Source organism: Aythya marila, assembly GCF_965140915.1.
Source record: "Aythya marila genome assembly, chromosome: 16".
Lineage (NCBI taxonomy): Eukaryota > Metazoa > Chordata > Aves > Anseriformes > Anatidae > Aythya > Aythya marila.
The window spans coordinates 9723386-9751266 of NC_139057.1; the positions used below are offsets into that span (position 1 = coordinate 9723386).

A 27881-nucleotide genomic window follows, 5' to 3' on the forward strand; every position below is an offset into this window, starting at 1 on the left:
CTTCAAATTGCTTCTCCCTGATTGATAAACATAGTTTTTTATAGTACCTGTTTTGAAGGTCTGTTCCAACTAATAAAAAAAAACACAAAAGTATCATTTGATTCTGTGCCTGTCATACTCACCATGCAGTACTGGAATAAACTGTACCAATCACTCAGACTACGTTTAGAGTAAACACCAAAGTAAATTTAGAACTGAGATTTAAGAGCACTGAGTCTGTTTTGCCTCAAAGTAAGTCAGGAATTCACATATTTTATTTTTGCCTTCTTGTTTTCAATTTTCTCCCACTCTAATTTTACATAACAACCGTATCACTCACTTGTGTAGATCATTATAAAGAAAAAAAAATCACCATCATAGTATCTTCACACTCTCCCACATTGCATGTATTTTTTATTATAATTTCCAATTCAATACCAGGATTGGTTCAAATAATTTAATTATTCTTCCAAATGCTTTACCAAAACACAGAGGATGGACTTTATTACAAAATATAAACAGAGGGGAAGTGCAAACACAATCCAATTTTAAAATTATTTAAAAACTCCAAACTCTTTTTTATTTTTTCTTTTTCCTGAAATATTAACTTGCATCTTTCATAAGAGCAATCTGAAGCATCTGCAATGCCCCATCATACAGAAAGCACATCCTGAGTGCCAGGTCTCATCACATTGCCCTGGACAGCAGGAAGAAAAGCACATGGGATTCAGCACATTTCCACAGATATCTGGCATACACTGTCAGCACATTCAGAAACTTTTTAAAGAATAATTTAAAAAGGATGGATGGCATTGCCAGAAAGTTTATTTGATGTCAACTTCAATCCATCGCAGGTCTCATGACAGCATAGTACATTATTCCTGGAGTCAAAAAGAATGCAGTATCTCCAGCAGCTCTTTCGGCGGGCAAACTGGATGAACAAGGACTGACACAAAAGGGCTTTTACAGTAGGGCCTGCACAGCCAGACAAGATGGCTAATGAATCTTTATAGCAGCAAGTTTCAAGCAGTTCAATCCATAAATTAATGCCAAACAAAGGATGATGAGACATTAAGAGCAGTTGGGGCCATCTGGTAATTCCAAACCTCTTCTCATGTGCACTCAGAAGATCACATATATTTTGAAAATCATGTTTAGTTCTCCTTACAGTTGTTTTTTTTTTAATGTGTGGGTGAGGTCACTGCTTATTTATATTGCCTTCCCGAGTTCGATCTTCTTCTGGATGGCACGTGCTGAGTGATAGATCAAGGAGTCAATGAATCCTGCAACTGAAAGGAAAAAAACAGATCAAGCCAGAGAAGCCTCAAAGAGGGATCAACTCTCACAGAAAGAAAAAAAAATCCTTCTGTCATTGAAAAGGAATTCCAGTTCCACCAAGACAGAAAGCAGCTGCTGCTGCTCAGAAGACTAAGGTCTTCATTTCATTAGGAGAGACAAGGTCCAGCTTGCAGGGCAGGGGTGACCATGCTTCTCCAAAAAAAGATCTCTCAAACAAGTAAAAATGAGGCTAAGATGAATGACATATGCTTACTGATGAATTAGAAAAGTTTGGAAAAGAAGTTGATTCTGCAAACTTTATATCATTCTACTACCACCCTGACCCAACTTGCCAAGGGTACGTTTTCCATTTTTTGCTTGTTTCACAGTAACCTTAAAAGTAAGCTCTTCTACCTGATAAAACACGTTGCCCTTTACAGATGCCCTTTCTAGGAGATTGCAATGATTAACCACCAAGGACACAAAATAAATTGATGCTTTAGTACTTTCTGCAGTATTTTCCCCAAATCTCTCCAGCCAGTACACTGAAGATGCCTGTTAACTCGGTGCTTGTTTGTGACCACAGAAAAGGTTTACTGCACCCCCAAATCCAGACAACCCAGCTTTCACAATACAGGAACTCTGAGCTCCTGCCTTAGCTCCCTCTTTTTCTTGAGGGTTTACAGGGTAATTTACACATTGAAACATTACACATTGAAAATATATTTGCTTACTGGCAATGATATTTTCAATGCCTTTATGAAGCTTCATTTTTATTTTATTCAACAGTCTAAGAAATAAGTGGTTACTTGATCCTGCACAACTACATATATTTTAATGCTAGTTAGAGTAGCAGCTAAAATGGGAACTGGTTCTTCTATTCTAAGGTTGGAATAGATGATCTTAGAGGTCTTTTCCAACCTGAATGATTCTATTGCTGTAGAATATAAAACTACTAGTCTTGCTATCTGGTCTTTCAGTAATACCCGTGGTGACTTTTGCCCTGAAAGTATTTCTACTTGTGGAACCAATTTGATGCTCTAAGAAAAAAAAGCTATGACACAGCTGATTTGATCTGTCCTCTAGCCAAGAAAATAGTGCGGATTTCAAATAGTATATGAAAGACTGCATTATTTGAAAACAAAATATCAGATACTCCCATAGCTCTGTAGAACATCTTGCATCCCCTCCTGAAGGCTAAGATCACCTTTCCCCAGTAGACAGGGGTTTATTACCAGCCATGAAGACTCTAGAAAGAATAAGATGGCAAGTGTTTACTCTTTAGAGAGAGAAATAATTTAAAGGTGCAATACCTGTAAATATGCCACCAACAATGGCACAAACTCCTGTGAGAAAGTGTGTGAAGGGCCTAAAATGAGGAAAAGAATTTGAACAATCAGCACGAGCTCAGTATGACAAGTAACAATTAATACAAACCAATTCATAATTATCATTATATTAACTATACTACGTAAGCATGCAATATATAAATATTAACAACTGACAACAGGTTCAACAATTAAATAACCCCTGTTGGCTACAGGATGAAAATAGTTTCATCACTGAAACTTTTACTAAGAAGCACCACTGTATTCAGTGCAGTCTAATGAGCTCAGTGGCAACCCCAGGAAGCAAGTACTGAATTAATAATCCCACAGGATGGCATTTCATTGCTAAGATTTCAGCCACCTGTGCTCAGACAGAATGCACAGACTGCTGTAAGAGAAAAAAAGAAATCCCTAGGCACATACTAATACATTGTAAGGTACAGAATTTGGCTGTTCAAAGCTTTGACAGCTGTAACTCCTTCCATTTCCCTGCAATTACAAACCTGTGGTTAAATAAGGACCTGGAAAGAAGCAACAAGTTTCACACTGACTACAACATGAAGAAAAGATACAGCAAATGCAGAGTAAGTAAACAAGTTGTATTGGAGCAGGTGCCACTATAGGTGCTTGTAAGGTGTTATTGGACAGTGAAAATGATAAATTGCATTTGTATCTATTGGTCAGTCACATTGGCTTTGCTACATAAAAGTAATTTTCTTATTATAAAGGGATTTGAGGGAATTAGTCTAAACTAAGAACCATTATATCAGACTTCTATATGTCTCCATCCTGATACTGGATTAAAACATTCCAGGGAGTATTGGAAAATCCCAAATCTGTTACAGATGTTCACAGTAAAAGGAAGTGCATTGGGGAGTACCTCATCCTCTCTGCTGACTGTAGAGGAGTTTGGCTGACTCTCAGGCATCTGCAATCATTATCTAAGTGAGGACAGTGTTTTAAGCTATGCAAAATGACAAAATCAATACAGTGAACGAAATACACCGAAATGTCTCTTACCTGTGTTTCTCTGTCAGCTTCACCATCATGGGTGACAGTTCATATAGCACAAATACACCAGGCAGACCTTGGTCCCCTATTAGCCCATTGGCTATTTTCTCATGTCGTGTAACTGAAAACTGGTTAGTCCTTACCACCTAGCAGGAAACAAAAGCAGCAAGCATTGTTTTATTAAGAAGGAGTAGAAAAGGCTACTAAAACACAAGTTCAGTGAACCACATCAGTGTTGTCCTGCCCCCTCAACTTGTAGGGTCCTGCCAGTAGTGATGGTGCTAGCAGCACCATCAGAATCAGGTCTATTTTTACTACAGGATATTTATTGGCTAAATCCACGTTTAGCCTAAAGAACAAGCTATGCATCAGTCTCCAGGCTGGATTGTTCTGGTCTCTGTTGGCAAGTAACTGGGATAAGCTGTTTTTCTCAACCTCAGCCTGAAGTCCATGTCAACCTCTGCCAATCTGCAGTCCACATAAGCATGCTTCAGGAGACAGCACTGATGTACAGACTGGAGACAGGTCAGATTCCTGTGGCACTGATCTGTTTAACTTTTTAAGTCTATTGGCTTAGCTTTACCTTGTGCTTTCACTCTCACCATTTCAAGTCCATAAATACTGTAACAGCTAACTCCTGAGACCCTCTAAGAGTCAACATTTAAAGTACCGAGCTCCCACACAATCCGATGAAGATCACTCATCTTTGTGCAAATCAAAGATCACCCTGCTGTATTCTTCTGTGCCCTGCAATACTTCTACAGGTTGTTTATACCATTCCTATTCTTACAGGAAAAAAATTGAGTTTCTATAAAATTAAATTATGTTCTGTCATCCCTGATCAGCTATCTGACAAATCATAATTAAAGCTGAAAATGATGCTATCCAGTTTCTTTATCAAATTCTACATTTGGGGCTTCCAAGTACTGACTGTATAAGACAGGTCATGGTACACATATGGTAACACACGTTGATTCAGTTACTGTAAGTACGAGCATCATTGTTTGCATGGATTCCTCTCCTGGAGACTAAAAGCGATTATTTTGACAGAAGAAATCCTTTGAAAACTGAGTGACAGATCTACATGTGAGATTTCCTCTAGAGAATGATAATCCATGGTATACTGGGAGATGGTTATAAGAACAGGGCTCCAAATTAACTATCCCTCGTACATAAGGGATTTAAATCATTCACAAAAACTGCAGAAGCATCCTGAATCCAAGCAGACTGAGCTTCAGATATGGTCTGAAGGTTCTCTCAATACCACCACATAGCAAGTAATTTCCATCCAACTTCCAGGAAAAACAGATGGGTCTTTAAAAAAGAATGGTCCACTTAAGGATTTATCATGAGACCTGATTCCTGCAAATAGCTTCAGTCTGTAGGGCAGATGAAGAAACAACTTACGTCTACCTCTCCAATGGCTTCTGTTATATTGTCCCACTCACACTACTGTAGGTTAGTTTTGCTTAAGTGCCTGTATTGCATCTACTGTGGACATGTGGCTCCTCAGATCTGTGGTTCCTACAGTCTACATAACTAATAATTTGCTGGTTATATAAATTCCAAAGTGCCTAAAGCAATATGAAGGCTGTGTCTAGCCACCCTCTTTTGGAAGCTAAAGTAGAGTTTTTAAATTGGAGACAAGCTCATCTTGTGTTATTCTCTAAATAACACTTTTAGGATGTCCTTGGTGCGTTGACTTCTCCTGAACAGACACTAGGAGGGATTCATGAGGTGACATAATGAAAATGGTATCGTCACTTTGAACTAGGTGGGATGGAGGCTGAAATCTGCTTAATTACTGTAGCAACATTATAGATGACATTACACCATAGAAACTTGCTTTTGCTGAGGCTGCAATACAAAGGAAATTGAATAATTTGTCTTGCTTCCACTAGAGGTCAGACATCATCAGAATCAGAATATGAGGACTAAAGTCTAAAGGCTTTCAGTTGCTTTATATGGTGAGGAAGTAGATTATCTGCTGTGTCAAAAGAAGAAAAAAAAACCTAAGAACCAAGTTTCAGATCTGCAAAATTGCAATTATCCCTACTGAATTACTGCTTATATCTTGTATAGAGTTGGGCATGAGAGAGCTGAAGCCACCCAATACATGTTTGGAATAAACAAATATTAAAATATACAAAAATAAACTAGGAGAAGAAAAATACGTCATTGCACAGAATCTTGCTGGGATCCTATCCTGTGCTGCAGGCTGTGAAAAAGAATTGAGCTGAGGCTGCTTCATTTCTTATATCTATGGTACAGGCAGAGTGTGACACAGGTATGACCACAACAGATACTGCTATTAAAGTATAACCTCATCTCCTGTTTAAGTGGGTGTATATGTAACAAGAAAAGACAGAAGAATAACATGTAGGTTTATGATTTTTATAAAAGGCCAAAGCAACAGGAATAAAGGTACTTACTTCACCGTCTACCTTCATATAAACTGTGGGGACCACTTTGACAAAATACTGAAACATCATGGAAGCTACAAACGAAGACACAGAGACATAATTAATACTGAAAATAGCAAAGTTCTGTCTTCATTTTTTTCTTCCCTTCAGATATTTATGCACATTGATAAGATCCCCCATAACCATTCCCTTCTCCAGGCTGAACAGTCCCAAACTTCGGCCTAGGTGAAAAACTTTTTTTAAACCACTTATCATACTATAGTTCTTACCAGTACAACTTCTTCTTGAAAATTCTTACTCTATGACATGAAAACCTTTATATTTAACAGCATCGTACTACAAAAACATACTCAACTCTAAATAAGCAATCTATATCAACTTCAATTAACATTTAATCTCCTGATGACAACCATCAAGTTTCTACAGGATAAAGAGGAACATCTGGATCAGTGAACAGAAAATAGAATTCCTTCTGCTACCTCAGACCAGCCAGTTCCTTCAGTTCTCTTAAAAAAAATGGAAGGTAGCAATCACTTTGAAAATCATTTTTCTCAGAAATTCCCTAGAGAATATTACTCATCCATTTCTACATGAGTAATTTTCACATATAATATCCTTAGCTGGTGTGCAATAAACATAAATTTGACCTGCAATCTACTTCACCCACTTCTTTTCTGGAAAACACCTTCAGTCTTAGTAATTCCTCAAGAATTTTCCAGCTGTTTAGCTGATGCCCAGCACAGAAAACTTTAACCTACAGAGAGTTTTACCAACCAGATACAGGCTCCCTCTCATAGTTTGTTACTCCACAGAAAAATAACAGCATCATGGCATCCTTTCATTTTTCTGTATTTTACTTTAAGCACCACTCTTTGATTTGGGTGCAACAGGTGAAATAGTAAAATAGTTGGTGAAAAATTTTGAAGAACAGATTCAGGTAGGATATCAATCCTATTACCATCTTGAACCAAACAACTTTTCTCTCCAAGCTTTATTACTTAACATAATCTCAAGTGCCGACAAAGTTTGCAGATTCCAGTGGATCTAAATGTGACTAATCTCTGCAGTGGTATATAAAGTAGGTTTGTACGAATAAACCAAGATTACAGTTTGAGCAGCAGTGGCATAAGGAGAGAACTGTCAGAGCTATCCATCAAAGATCAGCAATAGCTAATCTTCAGCTGTTACAGTTGGGTAGATCAAGGTCAGACAGATACCACAGCTCTCCAGCAACTATCCATTAGGCTTTTTTTCTATCCTGTTGCTTCTAGCTATATCTTACTGCACACAGTAGCCAGGCAGGGCTCTCCCTCAACTACACATATTGTAGGCATTCAATAATAATGTCCTGTACCTTCTGCTGTATATCCATAAACACTGAAAAGAGACATCTTTCAGAAAGGTCACAGAATCAAAACAAAACACGTAGGCCAGTTTGTTCTGGCTGAGTGGAAGCATCTGTTTCAGAAAGAGCACAAGGCAGAGGACTTTGAGTTTTACACAGTGCTGTCAGGGTTCTTGTTAAAGACTAGGAACTTTGCTTCTCTTCTCACCTAATTCAGTAATATGGACACTTAAAAAGATTTCTCTTGGTTGGCTCTTACCTTGCTGTGCAGTGACGTCTGTCCCATCCAGAGGATTCACGATGCCTGGATAATCCCTTCCAAATGAGAGATGTTTGATGTAGTGCGTCATATTGATCTGAAATAGAAACGCTAGGAACTCAAACAACTGCACAGCATCCTAGTGGCACGGCAATGGGCCTAAAGTTAATTATTTGTATATTTTTCTGATTGTTGCTCTGGCAGGTCCTCCCTTACCCTGCACTTTCTAATTGTGAACTCCAAAGCGCTTGCTCTTCCCTTTTATTTATGGGAGATTACAAGATGTGGATTCTCCTTTTACTGTTTGAAATCCCCACATCTTGGTGCCCTTTCCTCTCATCTGCAGAGCAAACTCTCCTACCCCCACCCACCTTTCCACCACTCTTTCAACTGGTCAGTCGTATAGGTAGGGGCATCGTCTGCCTTCCTTCCAGTACAAGGTAAACTCCAACAGATCCAGCAGTAGTTGTGAAAATGTCAATTCTAAAAAGCTGAGAAGCACAGATTAAAGACCAAGACAGCCTTAGGAAGACAGAAGCAGGCTTGCCAGGCAACACAATGACATTCCACAACACACTTTAGGGCCCTGTCTGAAAGCAGGTTCCAGATTATGCACAGATTTGTAAAACCTAAGGACAGCTGGGATCAATATGCTAAGATCTCAATGTGGCAATGGCATGGAAATCCAGAAGGAAAACAGACTGAGAGAATTGGGACACTACCTGAAGAACACTTACATTATCAAGTCCGAAGCTCTGGAGGTCATGAACTGTAATAGAAAAATAGTTTAACAATATAGTTCAGACTACAATATCAAGCATACCTATTTACCTTATTTTAGCTATAAGGGACCTCCCCTTATTCCCATCACTGTTTAAAATGGCAAGAAAATAAGATGGGTTTCACTCTGGTTTGCAGTAGGGTATGTGACAGACGTCACAAATGTCAAAAATGCCAACAAATGTCTAAAGCAAATTTCAGGGGTCAAGCAAGGAAAATTTCACTGTTATCTCAATCATGATCTGACATCCATTTTAGTTCTTGCTTCATTTCTCTAACTACCAAAAAACATAGAAATGTGACATCTAAACTAACAGCCGAGGAGATCGTGTGCCTTAACATTGCATCAAGGTGCCCTGAATAAACCACCAGCATCTTAGCAACTCTTACCAAACTGCCTATGAGCCTTGTTGCTGCTGCCTAGAGAATGCAGAGGGAAAGGAAAAGTCTTTGGAAGGACAGCCTTTCAGCCTGCCCTCTCTCTGACATTTTGCATACAGCAATACAATGACATTGCCAGCACTATGCTTCCAGAAGAGACCTGGCAAAGATATGGGCCATGGAAGGCAATGTTAAAAGGAATTCATATATTTTTGTTGGCTACTTAAGTGGCTTTATATAATGCTAGAAGCATCAATCTCCAGATGAAAATATAACTTACAACTAGATTTCAGTAACACTCCTACCAGGTTTATCCAAAGTTGCACAATTATCCTAAAGTAACCCGAGGCTGTGGCACATTTTAACAGGTAAATTCATGTGCTCAGGAAGCCATACTTCACCTTTCACCTACACAAAGAAAAACATACTTCAAAAAATCATGCGCTATTATTTTGTGTGTTGATGGAGTCAGATTGCTGACTGCTGCATTATTAATGAGGATTACGAATGCTGTTCTCTTAAAGGATTCTGACAATGCCATCCAGCATAAGAAAGGCTGCAAAGCTAAAGAACTGATTGAAACTAGCCTCTCCTTTAAAAGATTTGCTTAACATGAGTATGCTGTCAACTATTTTTTTCCTAATAACATCCTTCAATAAAGTAATAGAAGCTTTCCTTGTATTTATAAAACCTTACTAAAGCAAAGATATATAAAAATGCAAATCAGAGAATGTACAGTTAGAAAAGGAAACACTCTGCCTGCACGATAGTCTTCCTTCTAAAACTTTCATCTAGGGAGAGCTCCTTGCATTTCACAGTGAAAATGTTTGATGCTTGGGAATCAAGGCTGCAGTCACTGGAATTAAGGCAATGGTTTTGCATTACAAAGAGCTCAAGGCAGCACTGGCATCAGATACTCCTGTTGCTGTCTGGCAAGTATGCAGACCTATCACTGCCACCAGCATTGTTGTTTGTGTGTCTATAATGGCAGCTGGATCAAAGACCTCATTTGGATTAAACAACAACAACAATCTACCACAAATTTGGGAATACGTATCAAATAGTGGGTAAAGAAGGGAAGGAAAGAGGTGGTTGCAGTATTACACTACATTTTTTTTAAATTTCTAGCAATACCATGTAATGTTGCAGTATTACGCAACTAAGTCAAGAGTTAAGTGGGTTAGTTGTCAGTTGAGCATTAAGTCTTGCTGCCTTTTGTACAGACTGCAGCAGACTGACTTTCAGTTAATAACAAAGTTCTACGGAGAAAAGTTACGGCTGTGATGGATCTGCATTTAAACTGGACCTAAAGCCAAAGGAATAAAACAGACTTTGCTCCTCAATTTTCTGTTGATGGCTCATTCCCCTCCCACCCTCCTCATGGTCACAAACCATATCAGAGAATATAACTAACCAAAACATAAATATTCCTTGAAGCGAGGCTATTCCATCAGCCAGATCAACTTTAAAACAAGGCTAAGCACAAGGCTGCACAAACACTTGTGATAGGCACAAGCCACCTGCATGGGGAGGGATGGGAACTTTCCTCCTGACAGCTGTGCTGATATTGGTGTTTATCAGTTTTGGTGTACTGATTAGGGTGTTTATCAGTTTTAATGCTTGGGCAGTTGCATTTGTTAGTATTTGAAGTGGGAGCTGAGTACTAGTAAGGTTGACAAACCTTACAGTGATAGCAGAGTACCAGAGAAATTCAAGAGAAGAACTTGAGAAAGCCCAGTCATTGACTAACCTGTGAAACTAGCTTTACATCATGCATGACACTAATTTTAATGGTTACAACAATTCAAAATAAAGTTTCCCAAAAGTGCTCTGATATAATGCTTTCCACAGGTAAAATGCTGATTATTAGCTTTTATAAAACCTCTTCAACTAACGATTTACAACTGCAAAAATGCATGATTCAGTTTCCAATATAGTCTTCCACCAAGCTACAAGTTTATCTTTGATCACTAAGGATGCTAAGCACATATGTATGCAGTCTAGGTCAGAGAAAAATATTAAGCTAATCACAGCTTGCATAACATAAAACAACAGCCTGCTTAGTGTGCTTAGAGAAGAAACAGTACAAGGTAACAGAACAGATCTTAAGAGACTGTCAGGTAGGACCAGGGATTGTTTTTTTCAAGAAATATAAGCACATTCTCTTCTTTCTGTAACTGCAGCTAACTGCTTAGCTATATAAGATAAATCTGTAAAAGATCTTAGGTTTGTTGAGAAGTCTCTCCTCCTTATATAACCTCATTTTTTTTCACTGTATTAGTAGCAGTTTCAAGTCTGCTGTCTATCTTAAGAATTCTCTCCATCTTGCATTTCTGACCTGATTAACCACAAAGACTCAGACTCTGTAATTCAGTCCTGTAAAACAGGGTTAAAAGCACTTACTGCCAGTTAATAAATCCATTAAAATTGCAAGAAGCCCAAGACACAGCTACCCAAACACGCTGTTCCAAAATGAACTAGGTCACCAATTTTCACACTGGGGATGAATTTTCTGGAATAAAAAAAAAGCTCTTAGAGGAGCACAATGGCAGGAACATGATGATGCATTGTGAAGAGGGCATTGAGGCAGGGAGCAACACAGAAAATGTTGCAGTCTGGGGAGGGAGAGAGGAGAGTAGGGATCCTGAACCCTCTACCAGATGTTACTGAGTGTATATGTCACATTTCAATCTGTTATTGCCAGGATTTTCTCACCCTTACAAAAAATCCAATGGCTTACAAAATCTTGGAAAACCTTCTACAGAGTTTTCAGAGATGAGCAGAGTTGGTGCATGAATTCCCAGAAGAAATTCTCTAGCCTGTTGCACAAATGAGCTTAAACAATATAATTATCCCATCTGACTTCAAACGGCAGAAGTCCCTCCAACTTGTCACTATGTCCCCCTCAACTACGTTATCTGTGTAAAACAACCAGTAATCCACCAACACGTTATCTCCAACACTGACATATCAAATTCCTTTAAGACAAAGATTCTCAACCTTTTCCATCTGACCTCATTTACCACAGAAGAATGACCAGGGATTGCTCTCCTTTTAGCTTTCAGGAAATCTTCTCAAATCCCAGCCTAGATCAACAGCTCCTCCCAAAGGAGGTTTATTGGCACAGCAAATAATAGAAATCAGGTTAGTACTGCAGTAAACAGTATTGAAAAAAAAAAGGATACAGCAACACTTACTCTCAACAGCGTGCACTGCAAAAATGAGTAGAGTAGGAGAGAAAAGAGAAATATTCAGATCCTTACAATGAAAAGCAGACTCAGATACAGCAGCATTTAAAACTTGTACCACAAAAGGGGGAGAAAAATAGCTTTAGTGGTGTGCTTTCTAGGCCATTTAAGAAGACTCTCTAGCTAGTCAAAGGACTGATATATGGACTAGCAGTCATTTAAAAAGTAATGGAGAAATAAAAATGCAGGAATTAATCACTAAAAGGAAAATTACAGTGGGATGTCCATATATGTTAAAGTAAATCCTGAAGTAGCATACCAGGTAACACTCCTAGTTATATTTATATTCCTTCACAGTCTTTCAGTTCCTTAGGGTAAAGGAAAAGTCATTTTAGCAGCAATCAAAGCTATCCAGAGGTGTAGTCAAAGTTTACATTCAGAACACATCACCATTCAAATCTAGGTAAGATTTTTTTTTATTAATCAGACTTGTGCTTCTTTCATCATACCTGGTGCACAGATAAGGTGGCAAACCGCAAGATTATTTTTGTTCACTCTGTTGCAAGATCCCAACAAAGGTGAATACCTGGAAGGATGCGGGGACAGGGGAAACGTATGCTTGGACTGCATATCTCAAAACATACTAATTGGTGTTAAGTAATCTCCTTTTTTGTTGTTGTTTCAAAAGACTGTTCACAAGTACATTTACATTGTATGTGGCTAACCAATAACTTTCACAGATTTATACCTGCATGAAGATGGACCTCTGAATACTTTACGCAGCAACTCCCAGCCCATTCTGCAAAATGCTGTGCTCCTGGTGGTGCTTCTGTGACAGCATCATTTTTGGTATGGAGGAAGTATGGAAGGTATGGAGAGCCTCGAGACGGCTGCTTGGCAAATGTTAGGCATTCCCAACAAGTAATACAGCTTGAGCTCTGATCATCTATAAGCCAGTGGCAAATGGAAACATCACTTCTTGTGGCAAATTCAACTTGATTGAATTGTAAACAGTTTTGTCTATCTACACAGAAATGGGTGAGACCTTGAGTCTTTCAGCACCAATACAATCAACCCCTGAAAGGAGTTTACCAATGTATAAACAAAAGTCCTTAGCAATGCTGAGGATGAAATAATCACCTCAGCCTCCAGTGTTCAGACTGAGGATGAAAATTATTAATTTCCTGGCAGACACTACTTTGGGACATTTGGAACAACAGAATGAGTTCACACAAACACCTCGATGGTAGGAATACCACATAGGTAATCAAACAGAGGATTTCAATTTCCTCCATGATGAAATTGGGACCTTGGCTGATGGCAGGTTTCGATTTCCACCTTTTTTCCCAAGAATGCTGGTAAGCATAGAAGAGCTCAAATGAGGTATTTGTGTCTGTAGAAGTTTTGTGTAATAGCACGGTTCTGGGTCAGGAGAATAGGAGAAGGGTGCAGTCTCTGCAGCCAAAAGAATTAGTACAATGGGCTTTTGGTATCCAATGAGAATATTCCACGGGGCCTAAACAATGATAACCAGTCTTCAGTCAAAGACACTGTCCTTCTTGCAATTCAGCATTCAAACCATTAGAAACTATGTAAAATAAGATCACAGAATCATCTAGGTTGAAAGAGACCTCCAAGATCAGCTAGTCCAGGTTCTGACCTAACACTAACAAGTCCTCCACTAAACCACTAAACCATGTCAGATGGTGCATTAGGTCTCTTCCACGGAGTCCAACGATGCTTTCAAGTAATTTCTGGCTGTCAAATGAATCTACTAGAGAAGGAAATAAGCCTACCCTTGAGTACATGGACAGAACATTAATGAAGGTTTACAACTGAACAGTGAATTTGCGCTCTTAGGGAGCTAATCTTCACAGATTCCTAGCAAAAGCTTGCTGACTCCAAATAGGCTCTTTTCAAGAACTCTTAAAAAAAGAGTTTTCCTATCTTTTGAGAAGAGGGAGACTTCTTTCATTCTTTCTTTCATAGTCACTACCACAAATGAGGAAAACAAGTGGTAATCACAAAAAAATAAAATAAAATCAGAGATACCTTCTTTCCTCCAGTTGACCAGATAAGGTGCAAGAAAAGCACAAAATCTGGATCCCATTCATAACTGCTTCACTCACAGAAACTGTCACAGTCATTGAAAATGTGTCTTTAGGACAGAGAATGTTCTGAATGTGATTGTCAATGTCAACTTTTTTTTTTTTAGTCTATCAAAGGAATCAAATTATATATTTTAAGAAAAGGTCTCTCAATAAAGCATGATGGGTGATGTCTTCCCTAGAAAACAATGATGATCACACCTCTGCAACAGAATGGTCCAAAGACAATCTAAAGGTTAAATGAAAAGCCTCAGCTTCCCCTTAATTAGAACAAATATGGCAAGGAAGAAGGAACTGATACGAGGTTCATCTCCCTCCTGAGGAAACTATCACTAAGGACGTTCCCCATGCTGGAAACTCACTGCAAAGCTCTACAGCTGAAGCAGATGGCTGCTACTGTACAGACATGGACAGCAGTGGCAGCAGCTCTTCAACCACAAACCTCAGGAGGTTAAAAAGTTAGATCATTTAATTTAATTGTTTAATCATCCCTTTTTTTTCTGAGATAAAAAAACATTTTTTTGAGGAAAGAAGGTGTGAGCTGCTGCAAAGAAAACATCTACAATACCCAGGATCACAAAAAGACACAGTTGATGCTGGAAACTGTTCTTACAAAGACACAACTGAAAAGAGAACTTCCTAAAATCTGAAGCATCCCATACAAACTGGACATAAAAATGTCTATTTAGGATTCAAAACCTGTGAAGCAGACAACAGTGAAGCAGACCTAATCTCAGCTGGTACCAAAAATGAACAAGTGGGAACAGAAGACTGCAAATATCACTAATGTTTGACTTTGGTTTTCCCTTGACATGGAAGAGCTAGGACTACTAGTTGCAGTGCCAAGAAGTCTGCTTGGAAGCGCTCTAGTCCTCCTTCAGTCCCACTCCTAACAACCTCGGATGTCTCAGTGCAACTGGACCACAGTTGCTGAAGAAGTAAGACAAGACCATTAGGAGCCAATACAACATTCAGGAGTGGGGTTTTCTCTGACACTGAAGATGAAGCATCATGGAGCAGCTTTAAAGCAACCCGTTTTCAATGCTTCCAATGATTTGGGCCAAAAATCGGTGTCACTGCTTGCTTCAAAAGCAAATTCCTGAAGTTTCAGCTCAGCTCCTCTGAAAACACAGCATCTGAAGGAAAGATAGACAAGAGCACCCATCCAAGAAATACAAGCAGTATACTTACAGAATAGCTAAAAGGTAATTAACTATTATAGATGGCACAAAGGCACTAAGATTGTATTTGTCAATTCTACTAGAAAGAAAAATTTCTATGACCTGAGATGAACAGCAACACATACTAAAGCGTTTAATAGTGAAGAAAACTAAGATAAAACATGATCACAAGTCTATGTTGCAAAAATAGTCCAGCAATGAAGTAGCCTCCAACAGTCAGCTGAAAAGAACATAGCATCTCCTTACTCATGAACCAGCCAGGGGGGAAAGAATAGTAGAAGCCTACCTTTTATAGACACAACAGCAGTTAAAAGTTATCTATGTCTGCGATTTCCAATCAGGTATACTGGAAATGTGAATGTGGATGACTAAAAAATTAGTTAATGCAGCAGAGCCTGACATTTTATTTATCTCAGAACAGAAACACACTCTCAATTTATAAATTGCATTAGATTTCATGGCCTGTGACTCTGAGAAACCAAAATGAATACAAAGTTGTATTTAATGATTGTGCAGAATGACTTTCATCTATAACATCAAAAGAACACGACAAAAAAGGTTACACAGAACTACAGAAAAGCATCCATGCAAACAACAGTAAGTGAAGTGAAATAATCTCACCTGGATTTAACATTCATGCAAGCAGAAACAGAACAAAACAAAAAGGACAAAATAACTTTTTTCTTCAAAGTGGACAATTTTTTTTTAATATAATTTTTGTTTTTCAGCATTTTCAGTGTTTCTAGTTCCTTCAGTCACATGAATATTGCATAAAGACAGAGAGCGGAAGTGTTAAAACAAGAAAAGTGTTGAACACTGCTAAAAAGACTATCAGGAGACCACCAGAGGTATGTTGGGCGTAAATATTAACAGAGTATAAAAATAGTTAAGACAAATTCTGGGGTACGCATGGTTCTCAGAGCTTGAGATGTCAGGGTCTTGATCTTTATGAAAAACCCTTTGGACATTTAGAATGTTAAACACAAGCAAAATATGGTTTGACTCTATTTCAACAGGTGTCACCTTATGATAAGACAACTTGCATTTCTTAAAGCATGAGATTCATAGGCCACCTGTCTCAAAACTTTCATTCCCATTATTCAGTACAAACGTTTGCATACCAACACAAATACATACCTTACTGTTAGACACTAATTCAAAATAGCCAAATGTGGTTGCAACTAATAAAACCTCACATTCAGTAAACTCTTAAGAAGATCTGTTAAGAGGCTTACTCACTTATACAGTATTTTAAAATGAAAAAATAATTTGAGAGCTTTTGTTGATTATTTAATTTTGGTGGCTACTCATTAGCATTCTCCTGATTAGGAAAGTAACTGAATTTAGGCTGACAATGTAACAAACTTCAAGGTAACTTCATCCTTTTTACCATGTCAACAGGACTAGGTAAAGTCCTTTTTACCTAGTCAACAGGACCTCTGATTTTCGCTGTCTTAATGTAAGGATTTCTGCCCAGACAAAGATCTGAGCTTCAGGGATGTGAGACATGGGATGAACTCCTCCATATAAGGCTGCCCCATTTTTTACCTCGATTACTCTTACATTCAGCTGGTGCTATCAAACCTTGTCTACAGCTATTAGACTCTAAAAAGTATTGCCTACTTTAAAAAGTGGGCAAATGATTTCTGGGGACAAAATATAAGAATTTGAGAAAAAAATATAAGTAAGGAGAGAGAACCGTATGGGAAAAGAAGCCCAAACAAGAAATGAATCATCCCTGAAAAAATAAGACTTCTGCACCACATTTATGCTAGGACAACTACTAAAACAAAACAAAATATCAAAGATTGAGCTACACACAATTAAAGCTAACATAACTAATCACAACTCATATTTCACCATATTCTGTACTGGTTCTGTTTTGTGCATGTGTTAGCCCTGTATATCCTCTTACTTTTTATTCTTTCTGAGAAAAGCAATTTCAATTCACTTCTACCCAGGAGAGAAGATACAGTTTTGAAGATGTTAACAGCAAGCACATGACATACATTCAGAAGCTGAGATCAGAATTATATTTATGGTGAGATTTACAAAGTACTTCTGAATAGGACCCTTTACTTTGTTAAGAACTTGCTGTGGTGGTTTTACTGTGCTAGGCAGCTGAACTCCACCACAACCACTCTCTGACTCCCCCTCCTTAGAAGAGGAGGGAAAAAAGTAAAGGAAAAAACAACTCACGGGTTGAGATAAGGATAATTTAATTAAAGGGAAAAATAATTATTAAGGAAATATTATTATTAATTAAACAATTTAACCGAAGTGAAAAAAGGGAAAGGGGAAAAGGGAAAAAACAAAACAAGTAACAGCTGTGTGGAAGTGCATAGGAAAGAGATTCCTCTCTACTTCCCACAAATGAGTGATGCTTGACCACGTCCTCAAAGCAGGGCTTCAACGTATGTAGCTGGCGTTCGGGAGGACAGACGTTTTTGCAACAAGAGCCCACCCCTCCCCTCTTCTTCCTTTTTCTACCTTTTATTGCTGAGTGTGACATCATACGGTATGGAATATCCCTTTGGTTGGTTTAGGTCAGCTGCCCTGGTGATGTTCCTTTCTCACTTTTTGCCCACCCCCTAGGAGGGTTAGAGAGAGTCCTGATGCTGTGCCAGCACTGCTCAGCAGCAGACACAACACTGGTGTGATCCCACTGCTGTTCTAGCTACAAGTGCAGAGCAGAGCACTGTATGGGTTGCTGCAGGGAAAGTTAACATCCCAGCCAGACCCAGAACAGTTGCCTGTGCAGTCATTATCTGGAGATGTATTAAGCAACAATAATCCTCAAGATAATGGGAGAATGTCAGTGCAACAAACTGAAAAGCTGGTCTGCTAGCTTCAGTACTTGAATAACACCAACAAATAGAATTATGGACTTGGGTCTAACCATCAGCTGTACAGCCACTCTGACATGAGGGAAGGAGAGTGGTGTGATGGATCAACTTTCTGTAACGGGTTGCCCAGGGACGTGGTAGTCACCACCCTTGGGGGTGTTTAAGGAAAAGGCTGGATGTGGTGCTTAGGGACATGGTTTATTGGGTGATGTTGGTGGTACGGGGGTGGTTGGACCAGATGATCTTGGAGGTCTTTTCCAACATTAGTGATTCTATGAACGTTCCACACTATTGGCATTCTTGTTCATCTCCCTATTTTCTGCTGACTCAAAACAGTAGGGAATAGAAGATGGTAGCAAAAATATTGTCGTTGCAGTTTTGTGTCTAATAAAATCATTATTTTTATTGGATTCTTCATAATAACAGTCAGGAATATTCAGACTTCTCTTAGACATTCAACTTCATCCTGCATATTAAGTGCATTAATAGACTAAACATTAATGCAGACTTCATTAAATGGATCAAGCATCACATGTATATAGGTGCTTAGAGCAGAATTATGATCCAAAGGAAATATTAAAAAAATATTATATTATTATGTATCATATATTTAATATTATATATATATTGTATATATTATATTACATTATTATTTTAAAAAAGACTGTGAAGAAAGGTTATAGCGAGGGCAAAAACATTCCCAGCTTCATGTATGAAAGAACAGGCTCTTGGCTGTCCATTTCTCTTGGTGGTGATGGAAAACTCATTGATGGTTGGTTGGTCCCACAAAAATATTGCCCAGGAACAGGTGGAAAAAAGGGTAATCAAATGTTAAGAATTACTAGGAAAGCAAGAAATAACAAAAGAAAGAAAATCATCACACTCTTGGCTACATCATGCTTAGCCTGAACCTTAACACTGGGTGCAGTCTGGTATCTCCAGCCACAGCTGAACTGCAAACATTCAGAGAAAAACAGCAAGGAGGCTCTGAAGTTGAATGGCTTCCAGAAAGGACCACCTGAGTAAGCTGTGACTCTTCAGTGGGGGAAAAACCTGAACTGTAGGTTGAAACAAATAAGGTCTACAACATCTAAGAGGCAGGTTGAGAGCAAGCAGGGACTGCTCACTCGCTCTTCCAACAGAGGAACAAAAGCTATCACATCAAGCTGACTGGTACCACACAGCAAGTAAATGAGAGGTGTTTTTTCTTAAGGCAGAACATACCTGCTGAACATCTTGCAAAAAGGAAGGTGTTGTAAATTCAAGAAGTTTACATAGGTTGGTAGTAAGAAGGGAAAAGTACCTGAAAGAGAGCCACTGAGAGCTCTCTGTAGACTGTAACATGTTCAGGAGATTCTAAGAGCTGCAGACTGTTGCCTGTTGAGAAAGTTATTAGAGGCCTTCTTTCCCTCATTATTTAATATAACAGAATTGCCAGAAAGCAGGTTTGTCTGCCCATCATCTCTCCTCTCACCGTTTTTCCTTGCGCTCCAAAACACCAATATTCCTAACTGTGCCTCCAAAAGTTTTGCAGTAACAGTCCTTTCTGTTTCTTCCTGTATTCTCCTACTGTATTCCTTAATTTTTAAATTCAATTGTGCAAGACTTCTGGGGCACGTGCAATTAGAGAGCTAACTTGACCCTTACTACTACTTGCATTCATGTCTATTGCCAAGGATAGATGCAATGCAGTGCTACTTGTCATTAACTTAGGTATGCACTGTGAAGTTGTAAATACTGGCTGTAATACGGTTGCTGTTGATATGCTAGTTTAAGTACATAAAGCAAGTTCTGCAAGAAGTGATGTATTTTATTAGAATAACTAATATTGGGGGGAAAAAACAGTTATTATGGATATTAAACTGTTACTATTATGGGTTGCAACTCAAAGCTATTGTAAGACAATGGTCAGATACACTTGGAAGCTAAAGGTCACAATAAGTAGAAAAAGAAAATACTTTACCGTGTACGTGGGACTGTTGGAAACTTTTTCCTGGTGCAAAGTGAAAATTTCCAGCTACCTGCAGGGGATAGTGAACTTTCATTAAAAGGTCTGAATCTATATAAATAAAGCAGCTGTACAAGTGCTTGCTTCATTTTTTATTTTTAAACTTGATATACACCATGCAAGCCATTTTTATAGATGACAATACCACCAGGTACTGTCCTAGAAGAGAGATTTCCCCTGTTTCTCACAGGCACAGTCATACTGAAAGCCATAATTACATGCTAATGTAGATAATAACTGTTTTATGCAGAGGATGGAAAAACAAAGAAACAACTAAACACAGTAAACTATACACTATGAAAATAAGCTGCATGTGAAAATAAAAGCACTAACCAGTTTGTTAAAACTTCATCCTGGAATTTGTAAGGAACACAGATATTAGGTGCCAATCTTGACTGGCACTTACAAGCAGTCATACATTCCCCTGGAAGCTCCACATGTCCCAGTCTTACATGATACATTACATCTTTGATGTCCGTGCAAACTCTTGCTTATATTAACTGCAAACCAGATGAGGATGGAGCACATAGCAATGGTACCCAGGAACTTCCCTAGTGACACCCACCTCCGAATCCTAGCTATCTCTAGCATTCCCATTTGAATCCTCCCACCTCATCACATTCTGTGATAAAGGGCTTTATAGCTAACTGTTTAGTACCCAAGATGGTGCCCAAATCACAATGCCTAGCTTTGTAAGCAAAATGTTTACTCTTCAAACTTACAGAATGTGGTCTACAGGAAGAATACACAAAGATGTGGAAAAACAAACAAAACAAACAAACAAACAAACACCAGAGACTTTGACAAAAAATAGTTTGTGACTGACCTTCGGAATGTGCTTGGGTACATAATCTGCGCATCCAAGCATTTTGGTTTGGATACCCTCCAAATGAGAGGGTGGTTATGTAGTTATTTGGTATATCTCATACTTAATTTTCATACACCAGTTGCAGAAAACACCTCTGAAAATTTTCAGCTTTGACAGTCAACTCTAATTTCTTGCTTCTACTAAAGAAGGTAACATTTTCTAAAGAAGATAAAATTTTGCTCTACTCAGCACCTCTGCTGGCAAGTCTATGGTTACCGTAATCTCCAGCATCCGCAGGTGGTCTGTGCTTTAAGATTAGAAGGGCTGGTTTGGAATATCTAACCTTGACAAAGCTGCTTTTCCTCCAGAAACCTCAGCAGAAAAACTTGCTAGCAAGATGGCAGGAAAAGCTAAGCTTCTCTAGGTTGATGTGCTTCCTACAGCCCACACAATGAAACAGAGAATTATCCCCTTCACACTGCTTTTCCTGACTCTCCTCTTGAACTCCTTTACAGCTGCAAGTACTTTGTTGCACCCCAGGTTTATTATATTACTGTACTGTTAACACAAGCTGGAAAAGGAGAGGAACACCCAGGTTCTGCCTTCTCACAGTCATCACCATCATCCTGCAGGTTTACAGTAAAATTTGTCTCTCACCTTGTTGACCTCCAGGAAACCATACACTTGGCAGCCCTCATTCTTTTGTTCTTGCATTTTCTGGCTAAACCCTTCTCTCTTGCATTGCTCTATGGTATCTGGGTTCTTGAAGGCCCAGCCTCGCCGCCTGTAGGCTTCTCTGACATCGTCACAAGTATTACAGCATCTGCAAAAGCACAAGTACCACTTAATATCTTTATTACTATAAAGAGATGTTTCCACTCACTACTCAAATACTTTCTGGACATTTCTTCCCCAAACAAATAAAGCAAACATCAAGGACTGGACCTTGAAAGTTGGCCTAGTACTCCTGAAGGAGCTCAAGCTTTTTGATTTATTTATATTTATTTATTTATTGATGCAAGGACACAAGCTGTTTTAATACAGTTCTTGGGTCTGAAAAGGCCTTTGCCCATTTAGACAGCCACGTCACTCCTTGGAAACAAATTTCCCACAAAAATGCCATCGGTGTCCTGCAGTTCTGAATAGTTTGGCATTTCCCTGAGTGAACAAAGCACCTGCTTGTTTCTACTCCTCTTTTCTTCTGTTTTTAGGCCAGGACTGTCAAAAGTGCATGAAAGGTTAACGGCTAACTTTCTTCAATACTTTTCTACCTCTGGATAACATTTTTGTCACCAAAACAAAAAACACAACACCCTTCAGTATTGGTTCCATGTTTTGCTGGGCAGAAGTTGAAGGCTGGAACCGTGAAACCCTCAAGATAGAAGCATCTCTTGGGAATGGTGCAACTTGACAGATGGGACAAGCAAGCTATTAGGCAAACAATAATACTGAGGGGTACTCCAAAACTCATGGACCAAACATGGATCCATTCTTACAGGAATTTGCAGGTAGGAGGAACAAGGAAAACTAAATGACATCTGTTACACCTGTTGTCTGTGTCAGCAGTGAATGTCTAGTCTTTGCTCCCATAAGGACGCAAAGCCTGCAGAAGCGAGAAGGCAGGGACATAACCAGGTTTTATTCCGAGGCAGCTCACGTAACGGTGAGCAGTTTTGCATCAACCTTGAATACAGATATAGACACACCAGACAGCATAACTGCCCATCCTTAAATGCTATATGTGTAGCTTCAAAAGACATAACAAAAGCACAATAGTTCTCATAATTCAATGAACATGTGCCCAGAAGGATTTAATTGCACAGACATTTTGAAAAGAAACATGCATGCAACATAAAAATGTTCTCTCAAGTGCTAAGAAGGTATGGAAAAGTCTAAGATTACCGGATGTCCTCAGACTCGGCCCCGTAACAGCTCTCACAACGATCAGCATCCAAAGAATTTGGATCAAACACTTTTTCTTCTTCTTTTCCGAGCTCTAAAACAAAATAGGAGCCCAAATGATAAAGTACATCTAGAAACAGTATCTTGTATTCCTGTCTTTTCTACACACAAATGCAATGATTGTGTCCAAAGCTGGCCATCAGCCTTCTGAAATGGTATGTGCAGAGCCTGTTCAGTTACAAGACAATACCTGATAGTAGAGTGGTGTTTGTCCTCTGAAGAACACCTTCCATAGAAAAAAATGGCTATCTGTAAGCTTTGCTGGGGCACTGACCAGTATATTACTTGCATAAAACCTTTGTCAAAACATTGTTTAAGTAGACGCAGTCAGTAAATTCTGACTGATGCAGGACCTGTTATACAAGCAAAATTTTAAGTAACAGTCAAGGCAGTGGTCCATAATGTGTAATCTTATCCCAAGACATGAAGGGAATGTGCCTACGCAAGGCTCAGAAGGGTAAAACATCTGTGTGCTAAGAAAGGGAGAGCACTGTGTCCTCGCTGATGATGTTTGACTGCTGTACGAAAGGTAAGCCAGAAACCACATAAGCAATGGCCTGCAGAGTATCATTCTGTGCCTTTCCACAGTTTATATGCACAATATCCCGTTGTTGTTAAGATCAAGGAAATAAAAACTGTTATGAAAGTATTTCCTTTCTAAAGCTAACAACATTTAAAGTAGTTGAAAGTGCACTTAAGAATTCAATCTTTAAAGACTGGTAAAGCTTTTAATTTTGTAATTACTCAAAAAAGATAGAGTCAGGAAGAATACATGTACAGCTTATTAATTGTAACACTTTGTCAAAGCTATGATTTGTACTATTTCAACAAAAACACCTGTACAATGCATGGGGTCTTTCAAGCTATACCAGTAACGGCTTTTTAAATGTTATCAAGTAGCTGCCCCTTCATATGTCTCACAGACAAAATTCAGAAGTAATACACATAGTTTAGATGCTGTAAAAAAACTAGAACAAATAAAACTCTGCATGGAGGGTTTCTTGCTCTTTACATACATGTACACCTTAACTTGCACGCAGATAAAACATGAAATTGAAAAACTGTCTGCATTAAAATGAAGGTATTGATAAGAAGAATCAACAAAGAAATAATTTATTGTCATTCAATGTAAATGAATAAGATGACATCCAAGCACAAAATGCAATCTATCATAGAAATTACTGAGCTTGGTAACTATTAACTATTTTAACATAACTATGATTAGGAAAAGCCTCCAAATAACACTACATAATATTTGGGTATATTTTACTAAATTTAAGATCAATATTGCTATAGTCACAATTTAAATAACTGTCAATGTCAATGTTACCTATAGAAACTGGTTATCACAGATTTTAATTAAGATAGGAGGGTTCTTTCTTCTGATCTGACTTGTAACACAGGTGATGAAACTGAACTAGTCCTGTACTTTCTCCAGCTTGCTGCATGCAATGCAGTTGATTTATTTTCAAGTGTCTCTTTCAAGTAAGATGAGTTGCTCCCTACAAGCCTCTCTTCTTCTCTATTGATTATATAAGAAGTCAGCGCAACCTGTTCATACAGAGTAATCCAGATGGAGACTGGCAATACATGTAATGCCAGAGGCCTACATGTGTTAAGAGAATTAGATATGGAGAAGCTGTTTCTGTCTCCACACGGTTTGCCCACAACAACTGGAGAAATCCTCACTTAGTGATTGTGCAGCTCTTGGCTTAGTTTAGCCCTTCAACTTTAGAAACAGCAGTTATACCTGAGTGATACAAATCAAAAATGCAGTTTATGCTGATATATAGAACTACACTAACTCACAGAAAAGGTAATAACGATCACATAATCATAAAGGTTGGAAGGGACCTCTGGAGATCATTGAGTCTAACCCCCCTGCTAAACGCAGGTTAAGTGTAACAAGGTGCAAGTTTAGGCATAAGGGTCTAGTCAATGGAGCTTTCCTTGGAAAAATGTTCTTCCCTCTAACCAGGTTGCCTCATTTATTAGCCCATTGTAATCTAAAGATAGGACCAAACTCAAGTTTTGCCAGGACAGCTATTCCTAGCAGTAAATACCATTAGCTCAGGGGTTTTATTCCTGAAATGCATCCATGATTCCTTGTCATAATTTCAGGGTGTCTAGACAAAGATTTAACTTTCAAAAGCAGCAAGTATAATAGGAGTTTGTCTGATCTTCCAGCTTAATAGATTTGGGTTCTATAAACTCTTCAAGAGTTTATGGTGTTTAAGCACCCTTCAGCTCACACTTGTTCCCCTGAAAGTCAAAATAGGCACACAGCAATGGAAAGACTACTAGAGCGTCCATGCAAGAATGACAAAATGGCATATTACCATGTCTCTCAGCCTCTGGAGTCACACGATTGCCAGCTTTATCCAAACGTTGCTTAAACAGATTGTGCTCTACATCCAGCTGCTGTTCTCCTGCTACATCCATCGCATCAATGCTCAAATCTGAAACCAGCAAGCAAGGAAAGTTGTCTGCAAAAGCACATTTCTCATGGCCTGTAGCAGTCTGAGGAAGCCTTCAACCAGTTAAAATACAGAACCTTTTAGCTGGGGAATACCAATAACTGGAAGAAGATGCGTGGTTGGAGCCAACCACCTTATAGAGAATACAATATACTATGCCAGCATCCTAAATGACCCTTCCAAATATGGGGTTTAGTGTACAAGAATGACTGTTTTCAACTGTCACAGAAGTCTTTACTCTTAAAGGCAAAATACCAAACCCTTCCTCCTGAAAGAACACTCTATCACTTTTTTCAGTATTGCTAAGCTCTCCGATAAAGTACAACACCATATAGAAATGCAAGTAGGTTTATGCCTCATCTTCATTTATGGTCTAGAGGACAGCACAGTGTAACTGGAAGCACTGGTTTAAGCACTCAGTTGGCCTGGCTGAAATCACTGCAAGGAGTCACAGATTCCTCCCTGTCCTTGGCATAAGCAGCAGTGCAGCACTCGCAAGCACCAGGACACTATGCGTGTCCAGCCCTCGGCCAGTATGCACATTACCCCTGAATTTCAGAAGTCTGACTCACAAGCACAAGGCATATGCGGAAAAGTAACATCTATGTTGATCTTCAGCTTATCTCCCCTTGATTTGTCAACGTATAATTCAGGATGAACCTAAAGAAAAAAAAAAAGTTTTGTTTCACTTGGAAAAAAAAAAAAAAAAAAAAAGAAGGCCTCTTTCCCTGGATTTCTCTGCCTCAGGGGCTGATTTTTAATGCTTGGAACTTGAGACAGGCACTAGCTCGGGTCTGCCACACCTCCCACGGCAGCTAAACTTGTACCACTTGCAATAGCTTCAAAAAGCAGAATAATAATTTGGGGGTCTCCGGGTGTGTGGTTGGGAGGGGGTAGTTCTACAGGTGCTTACTTTTCTCTGCATCTCACGCTTGCAGGCAGGTAGAGACAGCAAGAGGGGATTTAGAAGACCTCTGCCGCAGCTTCACAGGGGACCCTGGCCGGCCCCCGCGCTCGGTCGCTCTCCGAGGACACCCCACGCCCACGGCCAAGGCTGCCGGGTGCTGGCAAACAGCCCCTGAGGCGCACCGGGGCGCTGCGTGGGCGCCCAGAGGCCACCCGGATCCCTTCCGCGGCGGCTTTGAGGAGAGGCGTGAGGAGAGGAGGCAGCCCGGGGCCCCGCCGCTACTCACCTCCTTGGTGAGGTAGTACTGCAGCTCCGAGAAGAACAGCAGCACCATGATGAGCCCACTGACAACCGTCACTGCCGGGGAGACGAGAACCGCCGTCAGCCCGCCCGGCTCGCCTCAGCCCGCCCGCCGCCACCCGGCCCGGCTCCCTCCCGTCCCGCGGGCTCCCCGCGGCCAGGGCCGGGCACCCCCCTCCCGCCCTTATCCCGGCCGCTCACCAAGCGCGCCCCCGCACGTCTTGACCCGAAAATCTTCCAGGGTTTTGGGGAAGGCATCGAACCTCTTCAGCCGCCACAGCGAGTCCATGGCGCCGCGCGGCCCGGAACCAAAGACGCCTTCCGGGGCCGCCTCCCCCGGCAGCTCTCCCGGCCCGGCCCCACGGGATCGGCCCCGCACCGCCCGGCTCCTCCTCCCCAGCCCCCAGTCCCGGCCCTTCGTTACGGTGCACGCTGCGATCCGCCCCAGCCGCCTCTTGAAGGGCGTCTAGGCCAGTGACTGAAAGTCAAGGGGCGCTCCCTGCACCAGGGGAAGCTGCTGGTAAAGGTTTGGGTTTGCTCAGTGCCATCCATCCCCTTAATAGTGACCGTGTCTTTTAAAGATCTGCTCTCTGCTATTTCGAGAGCAAAGAGGTTCCCTCAGACAGTCCGTAGCAGCAGCAAAGCTGGAAGCCAGTCAGCACAGGGCAACAGTGCTTAACTTTTGTCTAAAAAATAGTTTCCTGACAGTTCACAAACACATGTAGCCCAAGCTCACATCATCAAATGAGGCTAGAAGATTTTAGTACAGTGTCTTTAAAAGACGTTTAGATGTTGAACTTAGTGATATGGTTTAGTGGAGGACTTGCTAGTGTTAGGTCAGAGGTTGGACTCGATCTTGAGGTCTCTTCCAACCTAGAAATTCTGTGATTCTGTGTGCAGGGGGGAGTTCCCCCCACCTTCCCTTGCCAGGGTGCCCTCTCCAAAACTCCATTTTTGTAATAGCTCCACTTCCTTCTCTCTTCCCAATCATGCAATAGCTTACATGTATAAGTGAAAAGCTATTATCATCTTTTCCTAAGCCACATTATTTATCTACCTTTTTTTTTTTTTTTTTTTTCCCCTACAGAAATAAGGTAGTGGACAATTTATTAAACAAAGTAATTGCTGCTGTTATGAGATGCTTCCAACTGCAAACAGAACAAGTGTACCTCGACTTCCTACACCAGCTCTGGGAATAGTACAGGACAGGACAACTGTGAGGGTCTAGCTACACCTATACAACAAAAGAAGAAAGTATTAATAAAATATCTTTCTTCTGCTGCCCACAGAATACTGCTCATCACTACCTTAA

The 27881-nt window shown here is 39.8% G+C and overlaps 1 protein-coding gene across 2 annotated transcripts; it reads right to left on the bottom strand.

Annotated features, from left to right (window-relative positions):
• Nucleotides 1-364: 364 nt before the first annotated feature.
• Nucleotides 365-26893, bottom strand: ERGIC3 (ERGIC and golgi 3). Of its 2 annotated transcripts, XM_082772976.1 has the most exons (13): nucleotides 26771-26888; nucleotides 26556-26626; nucleotides 25935-26022; nucleotides 25225-25344; nucleotides 22826-22919; nucleotides 21581-21746; nucleotides 20071-20128; nucleotides 8361-8392; nucleotides 7624-7720; nucleotides 6029-6093; nucleotides 3606-3742; nucleotides 2571-2626; nucleotides 365-1268 (listed from the first exon to the last, which is right to left on the bottom strand). In XM_082772976.1, the coding sequence occupies exons 1-13, from the start codon at nucleotides 26856-26858 to the stop codon at nucleotides 1189-1191; spliced, it is 1152 nt and encodes a 383-aa protein (XP_082629102.1). In that variant the 5' UTR covers nucleotides 26859-26888; the 3' UTR covers nucleotides 365-1188. The 2 variants fall into 2 exon arrangements, with proteins under 2 accessions (XP_082629102.1, XP_082629103.1); XM_082772977.1 differs by lacking the exon at nucleotides 26556-26626 and having other exon boundaries at nucleotides 26771-26893.
• Nucleotides 26894-27881: the final 988 nt, after the last annotated feature.